The sequence below is a fragment of the Rhinolophus sinicus genome, chromosome 3 (assembly GCF_057876585.1).
Source record: "Rhinolophus sinicus isolate RSI-liver-muscle chromosome 3, RSI-T2T, whole genome shotgun sequence".
NCBI lineage: Eukaryota > Metazoa > Chordata > Mammalia > Chiroptera > Rhinolophidae > Rhinolophus > Rhinolophus sinicus.
This window is the reverse complement of record NC_142503.1, coordinates 96397197-96425168: the sequence shown is the minus strand read 5'-3', so window position 1 is coordinate 96425168 and position 27972 is coordinate 96397197. Positions and strand designations below refer to the sequence as shown.

At 45.8% G+C, this 27972-nt stretch overlaps 1 protein-coding gene across 7 annotated transcripts in view; it reads right to left on the bottom strand.

Annotated features, from left to right (window-relative positions):
• Window positions 1–27972, bottom strand: part of AUTS2 (activator of transcription and developmental regulator AUTS2) — a 1118598-nt gene that overhangs the window by 846705 nt on the left and 243921 nt on the right. For all 7 annotated transcript variants that reach the window (XM_074328456.2, XM_074328450.2, XM_074328457.2 and 4 more), the window contains exon 2: window positions 666–878. In XM_074328456.2, coding sequence (XP_074184557.1) covers window positions 666–878 — 213 coding nt within the window. The remainder of the gene's footprint in view (window positions 1–665; window positions 879–27972) is intronic.

Genomic DNA, 27972 nt, shown 5'->3' with positions numbered 1-27972 from the left:
GATTTATGCAGAAAAACTGCTACAAGCAGTTTCGTTTCTCATTATGACTCTGTCTCCTGTGAGGATTTCCATAGGCAGAAAGGCTCCCAAGTGCCAGGAGCTGTATTTTCTTGTGGATTACTGAAACCGAATTACTAGCAGACCAGCAAGCCCCACTGCCAGACTTTCATACAATCAGCGGATCACAAAGACAGTCTCAAGTCAGGGCTTCTGGGCAGTCGCCAAGGAGCCAGCCGGGGCCACTTCACTCCTTCACCAGCACTGTGCACGGGCCACGGTACCTGAGGTCCCCAGAAGGTACAAGTCTTACACGAGGCGCTGCTCACAGGCGGCTCCGCATGCCCAGCACCGCAGAGCCTTTCAACACAAGGCGTGCACAGATCAAACCTGCCTGTTCCGTTCGTCCAATTAGGCGATGGCTCCCCTACCAGCCAGTCTACCCGACTACGACCAAGACCTCGGCAGCCTGCCCTGCAGGCGGCAGCAGCAACACCGAGCTCTGCTACTCGGGCACAGCTGACAGAAAGGGCCCCAGGCAGCAGTTTCGGGGCCCAGTGAGACACCGGCTTGGCCTCACAAGCACCGAGCTCTGGAGGACATCTTCACCTGTCAGGAGAAGCACAGAGGGCAGGCCCCGGGGCAGAGGGCAGCCCGGGCTTCCTCACCTGTCGGAGTCCCTTGGGCATCTTCTTTCGCTTGCCCAGGTGCTGGCAGAGGTTGCGGTCATTCTCCCGGTCTGAGCTGCAGTGGTGCGCGTGGCTGAGCCGGCTCTTCTTGGAGTGGAAGGACAAGCCGTTGGTCAGCGCTTCTCGCTTCTTCTTGCTCAGAGGAGTCTGACGTTTCTCCACACGCTCCTGAGGCTTAAGTGCCACATCTTTCTGTAGAAAAGAAGAGAATGGAAGGGAAGTGGTGGTTACATAGCCATCTAGGGTCACACTCAAAACACAGGCTAACTGGGGTTACTAAAACGGAGCGGGGAAGGGCAGGGAAGTGGGATACGAGAACACTGAAAACTAAAACATGGCTCTCAATTTTTCTGACGGTCCACAAATATATCCCTTCGACTCTTGTTGGGCAAAAAAATCAACTAAACACATCTGTCCATTGAAAGTGATTTCACTGCTGCCTAGGACAGTGGCTTTCCATCTGATTCTGGGCAGGGCCCAGCACACAATATTCCCCGAGGAGGCTCGATGCATTCACTTCCCAATGTGGTACATCAATTATGTTTCGAAAAAGGAGTATTAAGTGCATGCATGATCCAAAAAAAGCAGGACTGAAAGTACCAGGGCCAGGTGGATGTGAGCCAGCGAGAAACTGTTCAAAGCACACAGTTAAAACGTTTCCTTAATGCGTTATATTTTTACCATAAGTTCCTCTGCACATCCTTAATTCCCATCCTCTTTGCAAAATGTAACAATATTATCACCAAGATCAAAAGCAACTTTTCATTTATTCCTGCATGTGGCTGAGGGTGGGGAAAGGGTAGAAGGTGATGGGTGTCAGGCCACAACCTAGTGGAGCTGTGTGCCTGTGGGCAGCTCAGGACAGACTGACGCCCCCCAAGACCCAGGTACGAGCACTGACACTGACATTATTCATTACGAGATTTGGCATGAGTCACTACAACTCTGAGTTATGTGCAAAGTGGGCTCAGGTATGACCTGTTTCCAGGCGGTACACATTAAGCACTAAAATTAAAAGGACCTGGCACTCAAACCTTTGTAAATGAGTAGATACGACCCTCCTTACACTGAAAATGCTCCTTCATAGAGACTCACCCCTGCATAATTTCTCAGTGTCAGTGGTCCTAAATGCACATTTAAAAATAATACAAAACCAGAACAAAAATTTCCCTTCACCCATTTCTCCTTCTCAAAGTACCATTCCTTCCCGGCCAGTGTCCCTGAGGCAGTTACCTGTCCTCCTGCTCCCATCCCAATACTCCCTACCGGATATGCACAGAGCTCTTTGCTGCCTCTCCCCAAATCAGCCCTCACCATTAGTTTGGGGCCTTGGGTCTTCGTGTCTGCTTTGCCTTGGCCTCAAAAGCCCTCCTTCCACAACTCTCCTTTTTCTAGCTCAAGGACTCCGTGCAGCACAACCTGCTGGGGAAGACCTTTCCATAAAGCAAAAGCAATGTCCTCAGGCCTTCACTCATTCGACAGATATTTTCTGCACACCCAGGATATGCCAAGTACACACTTAGCATTGTGCAACAGTGCTAAGAAAACAACTGTGTGTGGTCGGGGTGGGTGGGATCCTCCACTCGTGGAGGGATTTAGGGGACAAATACCAATCAACTCACACAAATATATAATTGCAAACTGAACTGACTGCTCTAAAGGAAAGGCAAAGGATGCTAAAATGGGGGAAATGGTATGGTCCAGAGGAAGGGGTTGTAGTTGAAAAGATGACTGCCATTTCACCTAGATTTGAAAGTCTGAGCAGAGAAAACAGCTTGTGCAAAGGACCAGAGGTAGCTGGTGGCACGATCCCTAGAAAGAATGAGGGCAGGAACTAAGTATCATTCATCTCAGTAACCCCAAAGCTTCACACAGAGTCAGGCAAATAATAGGTGGGAGATATCTATATATCTATATCTATATCTATATAGATTGGGAGATATATAATAAATAAGACAACTACTTAAAGTACCCAAACCTACCAACCACAGTCGTGATTTGATACTATCACAAGCCGCCTCTAACACAGCATGAAGCAAGCTACACAAGCTCATGGCAGCAGGAAACCAAGATGCCTAGAGGTACTGCTGGCACACGAGAAGGGTCACAGCCAACAGCAAGATGCCATAGAAACAGAGAAAGATCTTGTCCTCAGAGCAAAAGATACCAAAGACCACAGCCTGACGGGCAAACGCAGGCCTCGAGCCGAACATCCAACTGCTATCCCGCAGACGATTTTCCCTCCTGAGGCAAAGAGGGTGTGGTGAGAAGTGTTCTGGGGACAAGCTGAGACCAAAGCAAGTGCACATGGCCAATGACTCCAGTCTCAGAACCGTGTCCCCTGGGACGACCACATGCTACACGTCTCCCATTCCTTTGAGCAGCGCGCACTCCCAGTCAGCCAGGTCAGACGTCTGCTCGGCTCAGACCAATCAGTGCTCAGCCCCACGTGGAATGAGGAGAGCCAGCTGGTGTGAAAACACTCAGGTGTAACGGCAACGCGCGCCAAAGCAGCCAGGTGACTTCCAGCAAGGGGGGCTCCTATACAACGTGATTAAACTGCACCACCTCTAAAGATAATACATAAACTCCCCACAAGGTAAAAAAAACTCCTTTCTTTGTCACACCACCCACCCACTGCCCACATCATATGCACGCAGAGTATGGGATTAATAAACAAATGATATTTAATAACGTACGGGCTGTGCTTTAAAAAAAATGATGCCACTCTCTTTGGAGACCAAATCTTTCACACTGACGGTGCTCCAAGTATATTGAAAATTATGTGCAATTCCATACAAATGTGAATTAATATTTATGAGAGTATGGTATAATTTCTTCCAAATCCACTTTATTTTCCTGTAGCATATTAATCAGGGCAGTCTCACTGCACTGCACAATAGCGACACGGAGCAAATGGACCCCATGCCGCGACATTAGCTCGTGAGAGACCTGCCGAAGTCTGACAGCGGCTCTACAATCATCTGAGCTCCAATTCACATGGAGGTTTTCAAGTCAGGAGGGCGTGTGGGGGCAGGAGAGGATCAAAGTGTGTGTAGAGGTGGTGGCTTAAGGCGTGAAGAAGAAAGGAATAGTGTTTTAAATGGATTTTTTAATTGTGTAATGTTCATATTTTCAAAGACTAGAGATTATCTTTACTCTTTCAAGGTATAGTTTGATGTGTAAATTACTGACAGACCCTTCAGTACAATTCCTGAATCAACCAGGCCACTGATTGTTCATTTGCTGCATAAACATTTACTGACTTCTTACTATGTATACAGAAAAATATTCATTTAACTTTTCATTGACTGTCCTGGGGGGAAAGGACAAAAAGTGCCCACTATAAGCAATGAGAACTGAAGACAGATCATAAACTCCTCACCTGACAGTATTCTGAAGAGCTGTGCACAAGATTACACGCACGGGGACGTGTGTAGCTATCCATCCACCAACCCACCACCAGCAAACTATTAGCAACTAATTTAAGAATTTCCTTAAGGAAACATGGGCAGTCTATGAAATACTGCTATAACACAGGGAGGGGAAACGTCTGGTTTCTAAAATAGCTTTTTAGGATCAGTGATTGATGATTTTCAAAGGCCTGTTAATTCACTCGTCTATCATGATCGAGGCGAGTGATTCTCTGAGAAAGTTAACGTCCACCAGAATTATCTGCAGTGCTTCTGAAAGTAAGAGACCTGTGCCCCATACAAGGCAAGGGAAGCATTTATCAAACAAGCACTGGGAGGGAGAGGGAGGAGGGCAGAGGATCAGAAAGAGATCTGGAAAAATGCTTTAACGCATTTATTTGACAATCACAGGAGAAGCAAGAAGGCCAGCAAGAAAGCCAGCCAGCCAACAACACAAGGCTGGCTGTGAGGTAAAAAGATTTAGACATATTTGCTAGCAATAGAGGGGGTAAGTACACAAGCCACACACAACAGATGGGAATAGGTTTTGTGAACAGTTGAAATTATGTGATTTTTAGGTCACTGGTGATGGAAGTCAGGGTCACAGCAGCACGTATGCTGAGAGGCTCAAAGACAGATGAACCAAAGCAATTTCCTTCAACACCCAGCTTTCTTCAAAATAGGTGATCTTGCTCTCAACTTTCCCTTCTCCCAAATTACAATCTTCCACCAAAGGTTTTCTCTGCCATTCCTGAATTTCAAAATGAGATGGTTCAGTGCTGTGCAAACTAGGGGAGAGTAACAAACTGCAGAGGAAAGCCTGCGTGGGCTGCAGGGTTCCATTTGCTCATTACAGATGAAGCCAGAGACAACAGAAGATGAGGGCACAATTTGTCTGCCTTGCATAAAACACATTGTAGAGAGTCTCCATCTGATTTTCCAACCCAGCTAATCTGAGGGCAGCCCATCACTTTCAAAGCACCTGTGGTACGTGTGCACGTATGTGCCCATGTGTACAAATATCGTGAAAGAGGGGTGCAATTTAAACAGATCTTTTCTATTAGTTATTTGATCTTAGGGACTTGCAAAGAAAATAACAAAGAAGCAGGGGTTGGGGGGAGTGCTTTCCCTGTCACCATCAAAAGACACTAACGGCTGTATGCTGTCATTCTAGTCTGTCAAGCCCCTGTTGGTTTATTATATTGCATTTGTACTTGTTCTAGAATGGTTCTACAAACATTGATTCCGTCACTTCTCTTAAGTGCAAAAGAAGTGAAAGGGTTTACAGTGCAAGTAAGAAGTGAAAAATTAGCAAAGAAACAGAACATACAACTCTTTTAAAATTTAATTCTAGATGTTTTCCACATTGGTCCCCACTTTGTACTTTTGAATAAATGAGCTTACAAAGAGGCTTTCAGGACCTAAACTTTTTAGTAAGTAAAGAAGACTATGCATTTACAAGCAAAATAACCAATGTGACATTCAAAAGATAATCCCTCATGTTCACATCCTTTAAAAACAAAAATTAAAACACCTACTATGTGCCAGACACGTTGGCATAAAGATGGACACACAGATCAATGCTGTAACAGAGCAGAGTCCAGGCACAGACCTACTTACATATGAACACCTAGTTTTCAGCAAAAGTGCGAAAGCAATTCTGTGGAGAAATAATAATCTTCCTAACCAGTGTTAACGGAACAAGTAGATATCCACATGCAGAAAATTAATTTTTCCCATACCTCAATCTAATTAGAAAAATTAACTCAAAATATGTCAGAAACCTAAGTGTAAAACCTACAACTATGAAACTTGTAGAAGAGAACAGGAGAAAACTTTTGTAACCTTGGTTTAGGCAAAGATTTCTTAGCTATAATACCAAAAATACAATCTGTAAAAGAACAAATTGATAAACTACACTTTATCAAAAATTAAAACTTCTGCTTTTCAAAGGACACTGTTAAGAAAATGAAGAAAGAAACCACAGAACTGAAAAAAAAAATTGTAAAATGTATATGTATCTGGTCAAAGTTCTGTATCTACAATATGTATATTTTTTAATTCTCAAAACTATATAAAATTTTTTTAAATGAGCGAAAGGTTTGAACAGACATTTAACTAAAAAAGAAATACGGACGGCAAATAAACACATGAAAAGATGCTTACCATCAGTCATTATTTGGGAAATGAAAATGAAAACCACAATGAGCTATCACTACATACATATTAGAATGGCTAAAGTGAAAGCCAAGGACCGTCTCAAGTGAGGGCAAGAACGGGGAGGAACCTTCATGTGCTGGGGATGCCAAAGGGCAGAGTCACTCTGGAGAACAGTGTGGCCCCTGCTTTAACAATTCTAAGTACACCTACCATACAACTATGACCCAACCATTCTCCTGCTGCTAGTTCCCCAAAGGAATAAAAAAGCACATGTCCACATAAAGATCTGCACATAACGCTCATGTCAGTTTTATTATAGCCTAAAACAGGGAACAACTCAAATGTACATCAACAAATGAACTGTGATATGCCCATTCAATGGAATATTACTCAGCAATAAAATGGAATAACCAATTGAAACACACTAGACCATTAATAAATATTAATTATGCTGAGTAAAAGAAATCAGACAAAAAAGAATACATTCTGTATGATTCAATTTATATAACATTCTAGGCAACGTGAAATAATCCATAGTAAAACAGAAAGCAGATTAGTGGTTCCCTGGGATAGACAGGAAGAGGAGATTACAGAGGGATAGGAGGAAACTTTGGGGTTGATGGACGTATTTGTTGACTTGATTGAGGCAATGGTTTCATGGGTGTACATACATGTCAAAACGCATCAAATTTTACACTTTTAATTCATGCAGTTTACTAATATGTCAATTACTCATCAACAGAGCTACTTTGAAAAATGGCAACCCTTGCCACCAGGCACAACTGGCCTATTGTCACTACCAATCACACGAGGACATTCAGAGTCCATCAAAAGGAACTCATCCTTCAGATTCTGGAAACGAAGATACGGCCTCGGTCTGGGAGAGCTGGCTTCAGCTTATAACGTGGGCCTGAAGTTTCCAGAGGGGAGAACTCAGCTGTGAACATTAACGTCTGGTCAAGCTGAGGGGTGGTGCTCCATCTTCGCGTCATTTTCAGGGACAACGGGGCGCTCACACTGTGCCTTACTTTCTTCACTTCTAACAGCCAATTCTCAGTTATTCAGATGCTAACCTGTCATAAAGTTTTCCTATTTTTCTTTCAGGTACCCTGGTTACTGTTTGGTCACATCCCCTCTCATGAACACTTTAATCAAAAAGCAAAGAAAGAAAACAAGTAGTGTTCTTCTGTTCCTAAATGTAAAACAAATGGAGGCAGCTTATTAGAATATACTTAATACCTCACACATATGAGATGAGGGAGTCCACATGGAGAGAAGAAAATCACTTACAGAGAGAAAGAGATGGAGATCAAGTACTGACAAATTCTGTATAGAAAAACATCTGTCCAAGGTGTGGCGCCATCGTCAGAGGCGAGGAGCAAAAACAAACCAGGAACACACAAGCGGCCGCTGAGAACTCAGCGCTCCTAAACTCGGTTATGGGATGAGATCACAACTCGCGGCTGCAGTGATGCTTCCGCGCTCTGTGAACTGCAAAGGGCACCGCAGCGGCCCATTCCCGTAGATAATTGAGAGCTGGCAGCTTCTAGACTCTACATGCTCAGAGTGGTTGAGTCCCTGGCAACCAGATGCCATTGCTTAAAACAGTTTAGGCTCTTAGCCCTGAAAGATTCCTAAAATTGGATTACAGTCCTTCCAGATAATCTGAGAAATACAGCATGACGGAAAGGAAACCTTAAAAAAAAAATTAACTCCTCCGTAACAGCAGCATTCTGAAAGCTGAGCACAGCATGACTGAGGCAGAAAATGTCATCAGCAAGGGCTTAGGGGCAGTAATGTACACAAAGGGAAAGGGGAAGGGACCCACACAACAGAGCGCACAATGGAAGCCAGAAGAGAAAGCGCGCACCAGGCAATTCTCAGGCCTTTTAGAGGCCAGGAGCCTCGTTTGTTACCTCGAGAGAGGCAAGCAGAGCACACCAAGTTCTATTGCTTTTCATTCACTCAAACCTAATCCAGTACGGTCACACATGCATTTCAGAGATGGGTAATTCTAATAATGTCCCCTTTTAATTAGCCATGAGCCATTTTTTTTTGACTAGGCATTCCATGCAAAAGATGGGAAATGAATTAATGTACTTATTACACTGTAGCAAAATAATCAGTAATTGGTTCTTCCCTGTAACACTCAGGTTTAGCTCCACAGTGACGTGGCTGTGACGGCACCACTCCTGAATTGCTCGCAGAATCAGCTAGTTTTGAACAAGTGAGTTAGAGAAATGAGGATGCCATGAACGTTTCTCTCACTCTGGAGGGTGTCCCATCCTGCTGTGAATCATACCTCTCATGTCTCCTCCTTTCCGGGATTTCCTCCCAAGAACTCTCAAACTGATCTAATTGTAGACCATCACTCATCCTGGAGAAACCATTGCTATTCCCCTATACACAAAAGAGGGGGCGCACAGATGCTTCAGGAGATAAACCACTTCATTAAGTCCAAGAGAAGACAAAACAATACAGGGGATTAATTGGGAAAATGTCAGAGCTTGTTGTCATTTTTTGAGGCTTGATATCAAGGCCAGATTATATATAATACCATTTCCTGGGTCTCAATACCTCCCAGTTCACACACACACACACACAAAAAAAAAATCAAGAGTGGTAGATACTATCATCTAGAAGTTCTAGATAAGGATCCCAATTGGCCAGTGAAAACCTCTTCATATCCAGCTTTTTGATCCAGATTAGTAGTGAGGCACAGACTTTGCTACTTTGCTTGTGTTCCCTGAAAACGTTCCCACATCTCCTCTTCCCCAGGTGCCCACATACTACAACACCTTCATTTTAAATAACCAGTGTCCCTAGAAGTAATCAGCGGTTAGCGCACGGATGCTCTTGTTACTGCACGTGGTACGTGCTGAATGGTAATTTCCTGTCCGGGAAGAGACAGCTATTCCAGCTTTCATCTGGGAATGGCGGCCTTCCCTGGGCTTGCAGTACTGTGTCAGGGGAAACTAGAGAAGACGATGTATGCAACAGGAATCTAACCTATAGTATGGGTATCTGGCCCTATGTGAATCTTTACTTTACTTGAGAAGGAATACAGTGCATCCATTCATTTCACTTGTCTATCAGAGTGAAATTAAATTAACCAGAGGAGATGAAGACTGGGTTTCTCAGCCATGGAAGAGTCCTCCATCCCCCTCTGTCATGCCATCCCGGTTCTGATCTTCATTCTTTCCCTTAATCTTCCCCAGAAAAGAGTGGGGCAAATCCTGATGTGATTTCAGAATCATACAAAAGGGGCAACAAGGGAAGACCACTGATAGCTACTGGCTCTAACCCTTAAGAAGTCAAACCTGCATTAATGTGCAGCAGAAAACACCTTGATGTTTGACTTCAGCTGGGGCTGGCCGTGCTATCACAGGCAGGGGTGATGGCTGGAGTGAGGAACCACTTCCTGGAGAAGCTGGTTTAGGAAAAAACACACACACACACACACACACACACACGCACGCACATGGAAGGCACATTCTGTGGACTCAGCAGACAGGAAATAATTTTATGAGAGGTAATTTAATACTTAGGACTATTCAGTGACACAAAAGCAACTTCTGGCTAAATTCACATTATACGTCTCTAAATGTAAATACAGTTTTATACAGCATATTGGGAAGGGTATACGGATGAGAGACAGTCCCTTCATGGCTCACGTTTTTTAAGTGGTTCGGGTAGGTTTCTAGAAAACTGAAATAATTATTACTTTAGTAATAATTCCATAACTTTCCCTCACTTCCTATCGGAGACAAGGGGGCATTCCTTCATTTACTGAGCAGTGAGTCACAGAACCAACACACAGACGTGTACAAACATCTCTGAGCAGTGAGGCAGAGAACCAACATGCACACGTGTACAAACTGCTCCTCTGAGCAGTGAGGCAGAGAACCAACACACACACGTGTACAAGTGTACAAACATCTCCTCTCACTCCACGAATAACGGTTACATCCGTCCTCGAACTAACCTGAGTCACATGCTCAAGGACAGAGACCACTCTACTTCAACAGCTATAAAGTCTGGCTTCTCCATGGGATGTCTCTTCAGTTCCTTCAACCTCTCTAATGTTACGATCCTGGAAAACTATTTAGCACATAAAAAATACTCCTCAAATGTAGCTTAGAGTTCACAGATTCAGTATATATGTGTTTCTTCCAGATCATACCTTACTTTCCAGACCTGTAAATATCTCTGAGATTTCTCTTACGTATAAGCATCCTTCAGGTTCTTTTGTCCCAACTTGGTTTTGATTTGCTAACTAGGCATGATTTACTAAAGGGTCAGATCATTTCTGAATATAAAGCAAAGACTGATTTTTCATAACCACTAAGTATTTGTTTAGCAACTTAGAGTTCAAAGTTTACAATACCCTTTTAAATCATCATCTTCTCTGATTTCCTAATAACCCTATTGAGCAAGCGCCATCATTTTCATTTTCTAAATGAGGACACTGAGGCTTGATAAACAAGTGAATTCCCAAAGTCAGACAGCAATTGGCAACATACCTGGCGCCCCAGGGCTCCAATTCCGCTCTCCTTCCCTAAAGCCACGTCATCAGGGCCTTGTTTGTATGTGTCAGAATTATCATCTTTTGTGGAAAGAAGACTTTAAATTATAGTTTAACATTACCTCATTATAAAATCCTTCTATTCACCTCCATTTCCTCCTCCAAGCATAATCAGGGAACGGCAATGCCTCGTCTGTCAAATATCTGAACTCTTTCTGAAGGATTTAAATTAGAAATAAAAATCTAGACAGGAATAAACGCATTGGCTTTTCTCTAAAACTGACAATCTTCACAATTTTATTTCAAGGGTGAAAAGTGGCAGACAATGACACCTTCCCGATCTTAAAAAAATAAGAAGCTATCCTAACGTTCCAGACCCTGAATCCCATGTCTACATATGTGGCTCAATAAATATTAATGAACAACGGCAGCAGCTACAAACACCCGCAGGTGAAAGAAGTAGATTCCTGTTTAGTGCATACTGCACGTGTTCTCTCACCAAATGAGACGCCTAGATGGGTTTCCTGGAAAGTTTTCCAAGTTTGGGAGCATTTTCACACAGCTGCCTCCTTTGACTCTGTACACTCCCTTCTTCTCTTTCCTGTCACTCCCATCTTCTATTTCAGGTTTTATCCAGAAGGAATTTCCTTCCTTTAGCATCATATGGGGGAAAATAAAATGAACCATCCTGCAGATTTACACTGAGCACAGAAAAGTGCTTAAGATGTACCCACTGACGGGAGACAAAACCAAATAAACGCTTCAAACTATTTCTGCAGTGAGAGTAAATGCAACCCTACAATTAGAATTGAGAGAAGAAGACAGGCCTTTCCATTGGCTATCACACTGATCTGAGAGACGAAAGGCAGTGTTCGTTTGCATTAGGGAATCACGCTAATTCTGAGGTAATTATGTCATGCAAGATGCCCAGATTTTTACCCAGTTTCTTGAATAAACCACAGGCTCATCTGTATACCAAAGCTGCCTATAGGTAGATTTAGTGATGTTTAGATACTTATTGGGTCTATCAGATTTGATAATGGAATCAATCACTCCCTTTAGAAGCTCTGGGTTAATGGCAAAGTTTATTAAACTGCAGGCAGTCATTCAGAAAAGATCAATAGAGACATGATTACAGAGTAACCAGAGGATTAAACACGAGATTTATCACAAAATTAAACTGAATTAAATGTTCTCTGATAGCACTTGAAATGCTGTCAATACTTTTAACTCATAATCTATGCTTTCTCTGTTTACCTAATAGGCAGTAGGGACGTCTGATTTGAGGAAATGACTGTCATGAAAACCTAAGCAACAGAGATTTGTTGACAGAATTGAGAGTCCTTCCGAAAATGTTCTCCCATTTTCAAGAATCAGCATTTTAATTTACCTATGAGAGCTGTCCAATTAACTCGGCGTTTTGAGTTTCTAAGTACATACCCCACTCTGCCCCTCACTGCCACAGGCCTACACGTCCTCACAGGCATGTATCTCGGAAACTGTCTGCAGATTACATACGTTAAACAATTTCCTTCTCTTGTCTCACACAGGTATGTGGTGTGACCTTGGCCCTTGGTCCCATGGGGGAAGGGGCTGGAAAACGTCATCTGGGGGTAAGAAAATGAATGCTTCCTCATCCCGGGAGGGTTAAGTGATGCCACCACCACCAGCTCAGCAAATCACACTCGTAACCGTGAAGTCGCCATCACAGCCTATGAAAGGGAACCACTGGCCAAACAAACTGGCAACAGCACACACACTCAGAATCAGGAGAGGGGAGTGGATATGCATGACGGCTGGTAGAACTGACATCAATACCGCAGTGAGAGACAAGAGCTCGGCAGGAGCCAAGTGATAAGGGCAGGCCTGCGGCGTGAAGCTGGAGGCGGTATAGGAGCGGACGGTGGGCGAGAAATCCATGTGGCGCCAACACCGAGCGAGTAGTGAAACTACACCTTGGATGGCAACCTGTGTGAAGAAGGCTTTCTCCCCTTGTCCATTTGCTAGCATACTGCTGTACACTTCACCCACAAACGGCACCAGCCCTGCCCTGATGACACCAGGCTCCAGTGATTTCAGTGGTAATCCAATATGGCAGCTGTACTGTCAACAAGGGGAAGGGCTGGGGTGAAAACAAGATGCTGAACCCGACACCACCCTGCAATTCTATCACCCTCGTCTGCATACTGAGGTACACACAGCAACCACTTTTCTTCTCCGCAGTTATCTAACCTTACACCACGGTTTAAGGCCATGGGTAGTCCCGAATCTCTCAATTCTTCGTGAACAAGAACGCCATCGGCCTGCTGAAGAAACAGACTCTGCACACCCCCAAAGCTGGGCTGTTCTGAAGTGCACCCCCAAAGCTGGGCTGTTCTGAAGTGCACCCCCCAAAGCTGGGCTGCTCTGAAGTGCACCCCCAAAGCTGGGCTGCTCTGAAGTGCACCCCCAAAAGCTGGGCTGCTCTGAAGTGCACCCCCCAAAGCTGGGCTGTTCTGAAGTGCACCCCCAAAGCTGGGCTGTTCTGAAGTGCACCCCCCAAAGCTGGACTGCTCTGAAGTGCACCCCCCAAAGCTGGGCTGCTCTGAAGTGCACCCCCCCAAAGCTGGGCTGCTCTGAAGTGCACCCCCAAAGCTGGGCTGCTCTGAAGTGCACCCCCCAAAGCTGGGCTGCTCTGAAGTGCACCCCCAAAGCTGGGCTGCTCTGAAGTGCACCCCCAAAGCTGGGCTGCTCTGAAGTGCACCCCCAAAGCTGGGCTGCTCTGAAGTGCACCCCCAAAGCTGGGCTGCTCTGAAGTGCACCCCCCAAAGCTGGGCTGTTCTGAAGCGCACCCCCCAAAGCTGGGCTGCTCTAAAGCGCACCCCCCAAAGCTGGGCTGTTCTGAAGCGCACCCCCCAAAGCTGGGCTGCTCTAAAGCGCACCCCCCAAAGCTGGGCTGTTCTGAAGCGCACCCCCCAAAGCTGGGCTGCTCTAAAGCGCACCCCCCAAAGCTGGGCTGTTCTGAAGCGCACCCCCCAAAGCTGGGCTGCTCTAAAGCGCACCCCCCAAAGCTGGGCTGTTCTGAAGCGCACCCCCCAAAGCTGGGCTGTTCTGAAGCGCACCCCCCAAAGCTGGGCTGCTCTAAAGCGCACCCCCCAAAGCTGGGCTGTTCTGAAGCGCACCCCCCAAAGCTGGGCTGCTCTAAAGCGCACCCCCCAAAGCTGGGCTGTTCTGAAGTGCACCCCCCAAAGCTGGGCTGCTCTGAAGCGCACCCCCCAAAGTTAGGCTGCTCTGAAGCACAAAGAGCTGAAGCTCCTGACGTTCAGACTCCTGCGCTAACAGAGACCCTATCAGTTCCTTGGATTTCTCACAATAGAAACTTCATTCCAAGAAAACTACAGCATTTCACTACTGTCCACAGTCTTTATTCATTTCCCATTTCCTCCTTTGTCTCGGCTCAGTCTCATCACACAGGCAGGTGCTCTGGTGGCAGTTGGAGCCGGGTTTGAGGACTGCTGCTGCCACTCTGTGGCTCTGGGATCTTAAGCAATCCCCAGCCGTGTGTTTAAACCCCATTTCCACTCCAGCAACACAGGAACAGAGTTGTGAGGTGTAATGGAATCTATGGAAAGGGCCCAGGATGTTTCTGAGCATAAAGTAGACAATAAAAAATGACAAGTGAGGAATTCCTCTTCCTGACTAATACAGTCATGTGTGAGCTGTTACAAAGGGAAACTGTTAGTCATTATAAGAGGTTCTATTTGGCATTGGAGGATTAAGGGGGGATCTATTCCCCATAGAGCCTCAAGACTGCTTACTGAGTGCCTCTCAGTGTACCTAGCGAGGAATGTATACTGTATTTATAACGCCTACTTTAATTACCACAACGGCCTATGATGCCTCAGTTTTCTCATCTCTATAAAATGGGGGCTAATTATGGCACCTAACTTACAAAGCAACTATTAGGATTAAATAAGCTAGTATGCTTTCTGGAACATACTAGGGCTAGTTATTTCATTACTAAGAATTCATGTGTCCAAGCTCACATGGCTTGCAGACCGCACCTGGACTCGATGCAGATGTGCATGGCTCCAGAGCTCAGGCCATCGTGACACCCGGGTGCACCTCACAGCAAAAGCCAGGGATGTGGTCTGAATACTGCCCAGGACAGAGGCTGTGGTTTGGGGCTCAATCTTGCCAAGGTCTTTTTTCTTTTTTCTTTTTAATAAACACATCACTTGGTTTATATAACCTGTGAAATCATGCAGAGAAAATGCAGTTGCTCTTTGGAATAATAACACGGTACACATTTGCATCATTTCCCCCCGAATCTGCCCTCTGTAATTTACAAGAACAAACAAGGGAAAGTTATCGAGAAAGAAAGAAAAGAAATGCATTTCTCACCGTGCATGGAGTGGAAAGATGGAAAACTTCAGAAAAATCTGCCCTGGGAAGACAGCAACCCTCTGCATCCAGCATACATCCAACATTAACACCACCATGACGTAAACCACTCTTAGCGACAGGCAAAAAGAAGGCCTGAAAAGCATTTGCCACTGACTCCGTCATAAATCTCTCTCAACTGCTTTACCCCTGCTGGTTTTCCAAAGGAGACATCTGTCCATTTCCAAAAAGAAAATAAATGCATACAAAATAGTTACTAGATGCAGTTCAACGTGAAAAGGTTACCTACAAGGCTCCCTGCCAGAGCCTCACCTTGAAAGAAATGCATTTCTTGGCCTCTGTTAGGGAATTCCTCAATGTACCATCCAAAACCTTCCTGCACAAGGCTTAATGGAGCAGGGGGAGAAGGAAAAAAGAAGGAGGGGGAAGCTCTCCTTCCCAGCTGAGCACTGACACATACAGCACCGTTTGGGAGGCAACTTTACGTGCTCTTAGTAGTAGATTAATGAATGTAATTACCTAGCATTGTGGCTGTGAATGCTGCAAAAACTATAATTTATAGAGTGCTGTAAAGTTCTAATGTGTTTTTATGTCCATAAGCTGCTTAACCATAATCTAATGCATTTGTACAAGCACAGCCTAAGTGGTTCTCAGCTGAACAGTGCGCACAAGTGTCTGAACCTCGGCAGTTCCACTCGTGTGTCTTTATAACCCAGCCCCGCATGGTAAGCATCTGAGGGAAACAGCTGCTGGATTCTACAACTAATTCCAGAGACAGTGACAGCCTCGCTTCCTCTCTCACCATGAGAACAGTCACCGGCTGACAGAGGGCTGCAGGCCCTAAGTAAATGCTGGAGTGGTTCTCTACACGTTTGGTGGTGACTTAGGTTTTTTAGCACCATTCTATTCTCCCCGCCCTGCACTCTGCCTACACCCCCCACACCCCCACCCATAGGCTAGTGGGGAGGGGGAGGAAGGAAGGGCGAGAAGAGCACAGGGGAAAGTCACCTTTCCATCTGAAAATACCCTACCTGCCTTCCAGCTTGGAAAACGGATCACCAGGTCCAGCATTTCCTCTTTTCCTGCTATTATATTTTCAAGGAAAGGGAGGTATAGCACAACAATTCTTTGCCACCTAAAGCAAACCATCCTTTGCGAATGCCTTAATCGGGAGTTTGAAGCATCTCGTGATTCTATGAACAGATGCTTATGATGATGAAGACGAGGCCGGTGACACGGCTGAGGCGGTCACGGGGGTCATGGTGGTCACGGCTGATGGTTGCTGAGCGGACGACATGCCAGTGCCACACCCACCACAATCTTGTGAGCCTGTACTAGCGACAAGCCGTTCTCAGATGAAGAGACCGAGGCGTGACTGGCAGGTGGCAAGGCAGGTGTTCTGATCACTTTGCACTCAGAGCCTGCATTACACTCACCCGGCCGGTTACTGACTAAGGCTCCCCTTGTCTGTAACGCAGGGATTGGAGCGCGGTTGCCTGGCAGGAGCGTCGGAGAGGAAAGCGAGTGAACACACACAGTGCTTAGGCCGTGGCGGGACCTCTGCAATGCTCAGCCCACATGGCCATCACTAGTCACTACTCTAGAAGCGGAAGATGAATGCCGGCGGGAACGACACACGGAAAGGGACACCGAAACCCGCCCACCTATCCTGGAGGCAAACATTAAAGTCTCAAACATCCCTAACTGGGAGTTCCAGAGATTTATCCTGAAACACGACTGTAGCAAATGACAGAAAAAGCAGCTGCATCTGAGTCCAGCAGGACAGGCCCACCTACTTCCCAAAGCACAACCCTGAGCACCGGCCCTCCCGGGGCCATGCCCGGAGGGCCTCAGGCGTAAGAGCAGAAAGGAACCCCACAGCAACAGGAACCCCCACTCCCTCTGCCTCTTTCCGGTAGCAGTGCAATATGAAATCTGTGAGCAAACATTTTAGTACACATTAGAAAAATAATAGTCAGGAGAACACAAGGCCAGGAAATCTCCCCAGCTGCTGGCTGGGTACCAGAGCTCCATGCATGACGTCAGCGCCCACGCAGCTGAGAGTAGCCAGCTCCAGGACACACGCTCAGGGGAAGCTGGTGTCATGGCTAGTGCATAACTGATGTTCAACATGTATTGCTTTCCAGCGTGCAGAGGTCGAGAAGTGATTTGGATTCAAGCAAAGTTCTGTCCTGTCCGAGGGGCGAGCCTGCCTCACAGGGGGAGCCGTGTAGCTGCACCTCCAGAAGCGCCCACAGGCATCCCTCTCAGGGGTGAAGGGCCGGGCGGCAGCTGCCCCTCTACCCTTCCACCAGGACAGTGAGGAGCAAGGAAGACTGACCGTGCATCACAGAATGCGAAAGCATTTCCTAGCTTCTGGAAAAGAGCTTCAGCTGGATGTGAGCACTGCTTCCTGTCATTTAGCATAAAAGAAAAGGGGCAGGAGAAAATAAGCCACTTCCTAAAAAACACCGCTGTGGTCCTAAAGCAGCTGAAGTGGAAGTGGGCATAAGCAGGCTCAGGGAGAGGGCCAGTTGTGCCCACGAGGCCTCCTCCATCCGCTTTCCCTCCCACACTCCGCTGTTCTCCAGCCTTCTGCAGCACTCACTCCCTCCTCAGTAAAATAAAGTTGCTGGCCACGTGGAAGTTCCCGAACTGCCTGCCACCACTCTGCTGTTTGCCTTTGCCACCTCCCATTTCTCTGTGGGCGTGGGGTCCTAACCCCACCCCACCCCACCCTGTCACCCAGTCCACAGGCTGTCACGTCATCTTGGGTCCACTGCCATCTCATGACTCCCTGCCAGAAGCCCATTGCTGCCTACTGCTTGCACCAAACGGATGGGATCAAATCTCTCTTCCCCAGGCCCTGCCACGACTTACTGGTTCGCCTCTCACATAAGTCCGTCTCCATCCCTTGTCGTACGGATGACTTCTCCTTCCCAAGCACCCTCAGCACTCTGTCCATACCAGCGTCTGCAAGATGTCCCACTGGATGCAATAAAACTACAGTAAAGTGTTTATTGTGGTTTTCATCTCATTCTTTACTAGTTTCTAATTCTGTGTATGTTTTATGTAGTACACACATCAAACTAAAATGAATAAAAATATATGTAACAGGGGTGCTTATTCTAAGTGTTTCTGCCAACAGGGTAGACAATCAAAAAGTCTGGAGACTTCTGTTTTCACCATGCAGAGGGAAGCAAGCACCCTGGTAGCAGAAACCTTTTCCTACACGTCTTTGAACGCTCAAAGCTCTTAACACTCAAAATGTCACTAAGTGATTTATTGATATAGTAACTAGACATTACAAATCACAACCTACATATGCAGGGAGGTTTAGAAAAGGGTGCTCTGTGAAACCAAATCCCAGCACTGGGCAAATAAATAAACCATTAAGCTGCAAGAAATAACCACATTTAGAACAAGTGTCCGGGGATCACCTTTTGGTATTAACAATATAATGACGACTTCGGAGGGGTACAGACCGCTAGGTAACAAGTCCCAAGCTAACTAGTGGGCAGCCAGCTAACACACCAAGTATTATGTGACTGGCCCAGAGATTTCTTTTAACCAAACAGCAGGGATTTGCCTATTTGAATGGGATACTGTATTGAAACAGAAAATCAAGAGAAGAGGTGATAATACTTGCTCTCCAATACGTTTTTCTCAGTAGATAAGATAAATCCAAATTCCTCCCATCACTGCAACACCCATAGTCAGATAGGTTTGTGTGATGACCTGCCATTTCACTGGGGAAACTCAAAGTTGCAACATCCTCGTGGATACAAGTAGATGCTTACTGAAAAAGGACCTAAATACTTATTCCAATCCCTGCAGTAAAAGTTTCGCACATTTCCAGATCAGTCAGGTGGCTTCTGCAGTTACGTCACTGCTAGTCCTACAATACGAGTCCCTCGGGGGCGAAGGCTGTCATATCAAATCTCCCACAACACCACGTCTGCTCCGTGGTAATCATTCAATAGAAATTTGATGTACAACAGTAAAAAACTATTTTTAAAACTTAAAATTCAAAATGTAATAAGTCTATAATTCCATATTTAATACATGAAGCCTAAAGTCTCCAACTATTTTCTACACATATACCAGAGGGCATCTCTCAAGATATTTGTGTCACACAGAGACCTGTGAACCATTTTCATCCCACAAGTGCTACACAAGAAACAGGACTGGGTGTGACAAATCTTTTCAGACTCTTGGGGCTCATGATGGCAATTTGATGAGGATAATCACAGTGGATTTAGCAAGAATGCTAATAATCATATTAACGCCATAACCTTAGCACTAAGTTTGCTATCTAGCTGGGACAGGAGCAAGAAACACTTTCTGTTCTGAACCACAGAAGTGACTATTCTCTTGAACGAAGCACCAGACCAGTACCACTCAGATGAATAGAGAGAAGCTAATTCCTTAGACACAAAAATGCCTTAGACTGAGCATCAGGATTCTCTCGGAAGGTTTGAGAAAGGCTGAACTAGACTTCCCAAAGCATGTATTTACTTGATATACTGCCAAATGCCCAGTCAGCTGCGATAGTTTAGAATGAGGAGAGCAAAACGCTCATCCAGGAAGGACTCGGGGGAGGGGAGGGTCAGGGTAGAGAACAGGGGGAATAAATATGCAAAGCATGATCACATGGATTCAGAGAGGGTCCAGTGAAAGATAAATGGAAACAAAAAGGTCTGGGGCGAATGACAGTCAGTAAAGAGCCCCTGAAGGTTTTCAAGGCGGGCGTCACCATTGAGAGTGGGTTGCAGTTCGTCCATCCTATATACTCAACATCCCATGACTGCAAGGCCTGGGACAAAGCTCTCTGCCATCTGTCCAGCTCTCTCTCTGTAACACCGCTGTCACTACCTTAGATCAGACCTTCCCCTGAGGACTTCTGTGACCAACAGCCTAATTGATGTCCACCCACGTCTCCCGGCTTGCCTGCTGCAGGAGTGGTGACATCTCTCACGGCCACGTCTAACCATGGCACCCCCTTGTCTGACACCATCAATGGCTCTCTCCTCGGCCAGGGTGCAGGAGGGCTCCATGACCTAGGCGCTGCTTATGACACCAACCTCACTCTTGTCACCGTCTCCTGCACCCTGTCCCCGCTGCACACTCACACTCCACAAATACGGAAGTACTATAAGTTCCCCATTGTGCCAAGTGTCGCTTAACTCAGGTCACTTTCAAACTGTAATTTCCTCTGCTACTAATATTATGCCTCCTTGGCCCACTCAACCCCCTCAGCCTGGCTATCTCCTCCTTAGCTTTAAGGTTCCCTTCATCCGTAACAAACACTCATTCCTTTTGGATTATAGTTTGCATTTACTTCCCATCCCTTTGCCAGTCTATAGCCCCAGTCTGAGGCCAGCGTCAGAACCTGGTTTGCTATCACATTCCCAGCAACTAACAGAAGGACTGATAGGTATTAAGTGTCAATAAACATCAGAAGGATGAATAAATCCAACTCTTTCCTGGAAGAAGCATCCACTCCAGGGACAACCCTCGTACACAAAGTGTGAGAGCCATTCTCCCACACACCCTCCTTGGGAGGTAGAATGCAAGAAGCTACCAGGGTTTAGTATTCTAACTCGATCCAAATCATTTCCCTCTCCTGCACTATGTCTAACATATCCGCCCATGTTCTCAGCTTAACAAGGATGTGCCAATTTAGCTTCCATCTCCGCCGAGTCAGTGAGGGCGGTAATGGTGACGGCGGCGCACATTTGCCACACACCTACCACCTGGCCCACTACACCCTCCACTTTGGAACTCGGCTCCTCCCACCACACAGATGCAGAAACTGAGGTGGAGAGACGTCAAGGCAGTGGTTCTCGACCCTGCTACCTACTGAAACTTCTAGGAAGGTTAAAAAGAAAATGCCTGAACTCTACCCCAAAAGCAATAAATCCCAATCTTTGGGGCATTTTTTAAAAAGTTCCTTAAGTGTGTATCATCAGGGTTGAGAACCACTGGGTAAGAGGATGTGCCGAAACGTCTCCAGTCTCTGAGCTGCAGACAACCTGCAGTCAGTTTGGTTCCAGGACCGGACACATCTGTCAGAGCACTACACTCCGGGAAGCAGCTTCTCTGAACTGTACGGCCTGGGTCATTTCTTCTTGTCTCCAAAGTATGAGCAGCTGACAGCCTCCTGATTGGTAAGAGGAGGGTCTCTTTAGAATCCAGATTGTATCAAGTGCCACCTTGATTATACAAGTCAGTTTCATGGTTCTCCCCTGAGACAACAAAAAGGGCTCTGCCTATGTAACTGAGAGTCTCCCACACACACCTTCTACTTCCCACCAGACACTGTGGGGTTGCCATGGGCCACACGATGTTAGTATGTCTCCATTTAACTAAAAAAGAGAACCTATTTTCTCAGGAGGCACTAGAAGCCCAGAATGTTTACTGGAAATGATAGGTGAGAAGAAGAAAAATTAGTTTTTTAATTGGGGTGGGAGGCGCTACAATTATAAAAGCCTGTCTTAAAACAATGTTTTAGATACCCCAGTATTCCAAATGCATTACAAATCAAGCATAGAAGCATTCTGCTTTCATTTCAGTGCGTGGGAAAGAATTCTAGCTCACATTACATACTATTTGACACTGATATATTAAGGCCATACCCAGGATGACAAGAAATCAAGAGACAGAAGAACACATTTAAGCAAAAAAGGGGCAAAAGGCACAATATATTGATGTTCTAATCTTTCCTACTTCTGAAGCCTGAGCTTCAAACAAAGAAAGGAAGAAATTTTCCTCAATGTGCAAACAAGAAAAGGACATCAGAACTGGCATGTATGTCCCTGCCATGCTTTCTGATCTATTAGGTTCAGGGCCAGCTTCCTGGGCTGCAACCTGTGCAGTCACCCAGGGTCCTGTACGCAGAAGGCTTGGCACTTGCTTTCCTGCTCCATAATCTTACCTTTGAGCTGTGTTTTCTATGTGACGCCTGATGAGACAGTGGAGCTGAGCATGCGAATAGTTAATTTACGTGACAGGCAAGTCTGCCATTGTTTGCTGCCACGAACACAGAGTCCCGACGGTGTGAGTTCAGAGTCCAAGGTAAGCGTATCACATCTATGATGGAGAGAGAGGAGATACTACTGGTCCTGGAGGCTCTGTGTTCCCTCCTAACCAGAATCTGGCTTAGAACATAGAAGGAGGCAATGCAGTTCTAAGGATGCTGACCCCAAAGAGTTCATACTCCTTTCGGAGAAAAACAGATACAAGTGGGATATTTCACAAAATAAAGGAAGTGATGTTTGAAGTCTGAATTCAAATATATCCAAAACTGCAATTAAAAGTGCTCAGTGGTGGGCGGGAGATGGGAAAAGATATCAAGACAGAAGTGTTCTGAAGTCAGACTGAGCAGACATTCTGACACCCGCATTACCTAGTGTACCCCAAACTCAGCACACGGCTTACTGCGAGCTGGCAGAACCGTCTCTCTGGCCAGCCTTCCATGATTTCCCTGCAGTTGTGCAGGAGGTCACTTCCAGAGTCTTCTGCTTGCATAATTCAGAAGTCAAACCACATTTTCCAGCAGCATGTGCGCAAGTATTCACAGTGCACTGCCTCAGACCCACATGCCCGTGGTGGCCCATCTGCGTCATTCAGAAGAAGTGGCAGTGCCTGGCGACGGCTGCTGCTCGCAAGGAGATCTGAGGTGTGCTATCGGCACGCGCTGAACCAGCACAGCACGCAGCTCTGAGAACAGCACTATTTTCCAAGCTAGCAGAGGGGAACACTGGCGCAATTACTCCTAAACTGCCTCATCCCCCACCGCTTCCATGGAAAAGTCAATACAGGGAGTGGAAAGAGCAGTGGCCCAGAGGCCTAAGATGAAGATTTCAGTCCTGCCTGATTGTACACAAGCCCTTCCCCTACCGGAAACTCACACCTCCCATTTATGAAGTAGGGAGACAAACCATCACTGCTCCCTGCTAGGTCATCTGACAATCGAACCAAAATGTGCAGAAGCTAAGTGTGGAATAAATGGAGGCTGCAGGTGACGTAAGGAAGATTCAGCCTCATAATGAACGTGTCTTCCTGCACATCGGCTGGGTGGCAGAGGGAAGGAACCAGGCCCCACACAACCACCTCAGTGAGTCAAGAGCTGACTCATCTCCTACATGTTAGTGCTAAGGCCCTTCATGAAGGAAGACATGGTGCTAAACATGGGAGCTGGTTACACGTTAAAGGAAGAAAAACTCTACTCAAGAATTTTAGCGTTCACCTTTGACACAGGCTTTATGATCTGTCACGTAGGACAAAGAGACACATGTGATATAGCCACTCTTGAGCCAAACATTCTCACCTTAAAACGAGCAGCACCTTCTTAGGGAGCAAACAGGCGAAGCCGCGTCTCAGACAAATGACGAGCTCCAATAGCCAGTAGCAGCTCACAGCTAAGCAACACATAAGCTGCATCCACTGGACTTACAGACGTTCCACATCAACTGTTTTACGATTTGTCCACAGCAAGGGAAACCTTACGGGTATTTAACACACAGTAAACTTAGATTGACTTGTTTACAACATTTCCTTTAAGTGTGAAATTTTATTTCAAATATGTGCCTAGGGAGGGTTGCTAGATAAAATGCAGGATGCCCAACTAAATTTGAATTTCAGATACTAATTTCTAGTACCATGTTTCCCCGAAAATAAGACCTAGCCGAACAATCAGCTCTAATGTGTCTTTTGGAGCAAAAATTAATATAAGACCGGTCTTATTTTACTATAATAATATAAGACTGGGTCTTATATTAATTTTTGCACCAAAAGACACATTAGAGCTGACTGTCCGGCTAGGTCTTATTTTCGGGAAACACGTTACTAGTATTCCCAAACATTCATGGGACACTTATACAAAAATCTAAGTCTTCCTTTATATAAATGCAAATTTAACTGACACCCTCCTATGTTTTCATTTGCTTATTTCATATCATTCCTGTTGGTTTAATTAGGGAAAAAATATGTTGGGTAGGGGGAGACGGTGAAGCATGGGAAACAGGTGGAGTTAAAGAACTAAGCTAAGAACGAAAAAAATGTTGTTCTGTTTTGTTTTTTGCCATGTAGTCTTAAGAGAGATGAACAAAGGTAAGAAAATGTTTATCTGGTTTTCGAACCACAGTCCCAGGACAATGAACTGGAAGGAAATGTAGGCAAGGCCATGAGGCGGAGGAGGAAATGCTGGACCAAAACTCAGAACCAGAACACCATTGCCTTTGGGAAACCAAATCAGGAAACATATCCATAACCACATACGCAGAGTAACAAAATAGACAGTTCTGCAGTGCAAGAATGTGGGCACTTCTTTTTAAGATAAAATACGTCCCTGCTGCTCGTCACCACCTGTTCGCCCGTATTAAATGGGATTCAATATAATCTCCTTATTAAAGTGTCTACATGCAGACCACTCAGGCTCAATTTAAGTAGGTGAGCGACCAAGGCCATTCAAAAAGCCATCCGCCCTTCTGATGAGCTCAGCCAAGCAGCCCAGGAACAACTGCCCGGATTACAGCGTCCCACCAAATTCTCAGGCCTGCCCGCCTCCCAGCTCCAGCAGCAACCAGCTCAATGAGCGGGGCTTCTCCTTTAATAGCAGAGAACTGTGTCCCGACCCTCAGCCCACAACCGGGCAGAGGAAGGGAGGCTGCCAGTCAGCACAGACCCCCACCGCTTTGAAAGGCAGAGCACAGCAGGCCCCACACCGCCCGGCAGAACGTGCTGGAAGCTAAACCTGGCAGAAGACCTCTGTCTCCCGGACTTCTTTATCTTGCTCATGTCTGCTGGAGAACCAGAGCGAACCTGGAGTCCCCTCTCCATGGCCTTGTCATGTGAAGCATGAAGCACGGGGAAGAAAGGCCCATGGCCCTAGACTACTAATCCAGGACCTAAGTGCTCCTTAGACACTTGTGACAGACAGCGCTGCTGAGCAAATCGCAGCCCCAGACTACAGAGGAAACCCCTGGGCAGACGGAGTAAGGCCTCCCATCTCACTTCTCCCCAGGAGCTGAAGCCAGCCCAGGCCCGGCTCTTACCTTTCCAACCAGCCTTGTCTTACCTCACATGAATGACACATACTGTGACAGGAAGACTGGAAAAACGCCTGAACAGTGCATACTAGCACCTCAATGGCACCTCGGTTTCTCAAACTACAGCTGTTCTAGCACTTGCTATATGAAAGGGTTTACTCTACATTTTTCCAACAAGTACTTCCAACAACATTTTAAATTCAAAGTGAATAGACCGAGCCTTATTGAAAATACAAAAAGAATTAAGATGGTCTCTGCTATCATAGCCACTGTAATCCAGCAGGGAGAGAAGATCCTTAAATAAATACGCAGTACATGGCAGGTGCCCGAATAGAAATGTAGTGGCCATTGGCTCCTGCAGCAGAGAGAGTACACTCCAGCAGGTAGTCATGGAAGGCTTCCCGGAAGAGGCATCTGAGCCGGGATTTAGTAAGGGCAGGATTTTAAAAGGCAGATTTGGGAGAATTAGAAGAATAGAACAAGCACCTATAAGGGAAAGTTAGTAAGAGACAGGGCTGGGTTGCTGACGCAGGTGAGGGGCTGTTTCATCGCCAGTCCTAAGAAGTTTGGATTTCATCTGTCAGGCAACAGGGAGCCACAGACGGCTTTGGAATAACCACAAGGCCAATTAAGAAGCTACTGAAACTGTGCAGGTAACCTGTACCGAAGATCTGAACAAAGCAGGTAGCAAAAAAAAAAAAAAAAAAAGGGAAAAGGACTCACAAGTGACAAGGAACAGTAGAACTCATCAGAGGCAAAGAAAGGGAGAAGGCTACTAATACCAATCAATTTTTTTAGCCAGAAAGACACAAAAAAAATGTAGGGGCCGTTATTGAAAAGTAAGGATGAAAATGAGTCCAAGAGAGGGTACATTTTATCTTAGACACACTGAGGTTCTAATGAAATATCCAGAGACATATATATGTAGGTATGCAGTTGGGAAGGAAAAGTGTGGCTGGAAACAAAAACTGGAGACTTACCGGCATTTTGATAATGGATGCTGTACACTGACGAGGGCTGCAAAAGAGAAGAGTCAGCAAAACAGAACTCAGCGCAGCGTGTACCGTTAGGGGTTAGAAAAGGAAACGAGACCTTGGCACAAGATGCAGATAAAGAAAAAGAAAAATGTAATGTCACAGAAGCCACAACAAAGAAAAGATTTCAAAGAGAGGACCAGTAACCTGTCACACACTTCAGAGATGTTCTATAACGGGAAGAGGCATGAGAAAGGCCCTTGAAGGAGGGGCTCAGAAGGCCTCAGGGAGATTTCATGCACACTGACATCAACGACCAGGGGACGCCACCTCAAACTGACAGCCCCCTGCGTTCAAATACACTTGAAGAATTCTGCACAGCACAGAGATTACAGCATCAAAATCCTAACACTGACTCAGGACACACATGGGCGGCAGTGTGGGCACCAGCTGGAAATGTGCCAAAGAGCATGTGCGGGTGTGACCTGGGCCAGAGGTCACAGGCCAGTGGGGTCTCACAGAAACTCTTTCCAGCCCCGAAACTCGCATTCTCTATTTGCCGCTTTCTCCTCCCTAGACGTCACAGTCATCAAGCAAAGGCGGGCAGAAAATGCCACAACCTAAATATACAATTCCCTTTATAAAAAAAATAGCCTACCACCCTGTAATATTGCACACACGAGACATAAATCTTTCTGTTCATTCATGTCTGACTGGGAGTGAAAAAACAGTTGAAGGCAGATATATGAGCTTCCTATCCACCCTGCAGGATATTTGTAATACAGAGTAAAACTTACATAATGTGTGTACAGAAGAGCAGATGGGTCTTCCAATAGATGAAATACGACCCTACACATTTTTTTCCCTCTCCCACTACACTTTTAATTCGCTAGTCGCCTTGTCTCTTTCCAGGAATATTCTCTTTTTATGCTCAACTCCCATCTATTTGAATAGAGCGCTACCATCATCACAAATCTTGGCTTCAGAGCCAACCCAAAAGCATTATGCAATTTACTGCATGGCACTGGCATCAATGTTCCTGTTATCTGATTCCAGCAGTCATTATTTCAAATATTTTAGATAAAGTATGTTTCCCCTCTCAGTACAGAGAATGATAAACGGTTCGCAAATAAATATGAGGGTCTCCACTTAGTCTGCCAAGCAGTGAACGCCGCCCCTGCTGCTGTGCCCCTTTCACGATTTCAGCCCTGAAGAAATGGCTCTGCAAACAGCACGGTTGCAAGATGACATCTGTGTGTTCATTAATGCATCATTTCCTCTGCACAGAAGCCCTACAACTGAAATTTAATTCTAATCTTTAATTGAAGAAAATTGCTTTCAGATGACAAATTAAGGAGCGAGAACCACACCCCTGGACTGTCTGCACAGGGAGCGCGGCCTCCTCTCTTCTCCAGCACGGAGGAAACGGAAACAAAAAAAATCGACTGTGAATTGATTTGCTCTCACTTGGCTGCACTGTGGAAGAAAAAAAAAAAAGGAGGAAACAATTTGCTTTATTACAGTGATTTCCCAAACCAAGTGAATGTGGGAGTATTTGAATTTAAAATCCCATAGTAATCTACACAAGCTTTGAACGACGTACAGGTTGCTGGAGACGTGACACCCATTGGACATGCTCTAAATCCTGGTTTTGACGGCGGAGAGGCACATTTGGATTTAAAGCCTGTAATGCCTAACAGGGATGGTAACTTGCTTTGCTTGGGGCTAAGACCTCCTGCCCCCACCTCCCACGCTGCTTCCTGGCATCAGGACCACAAC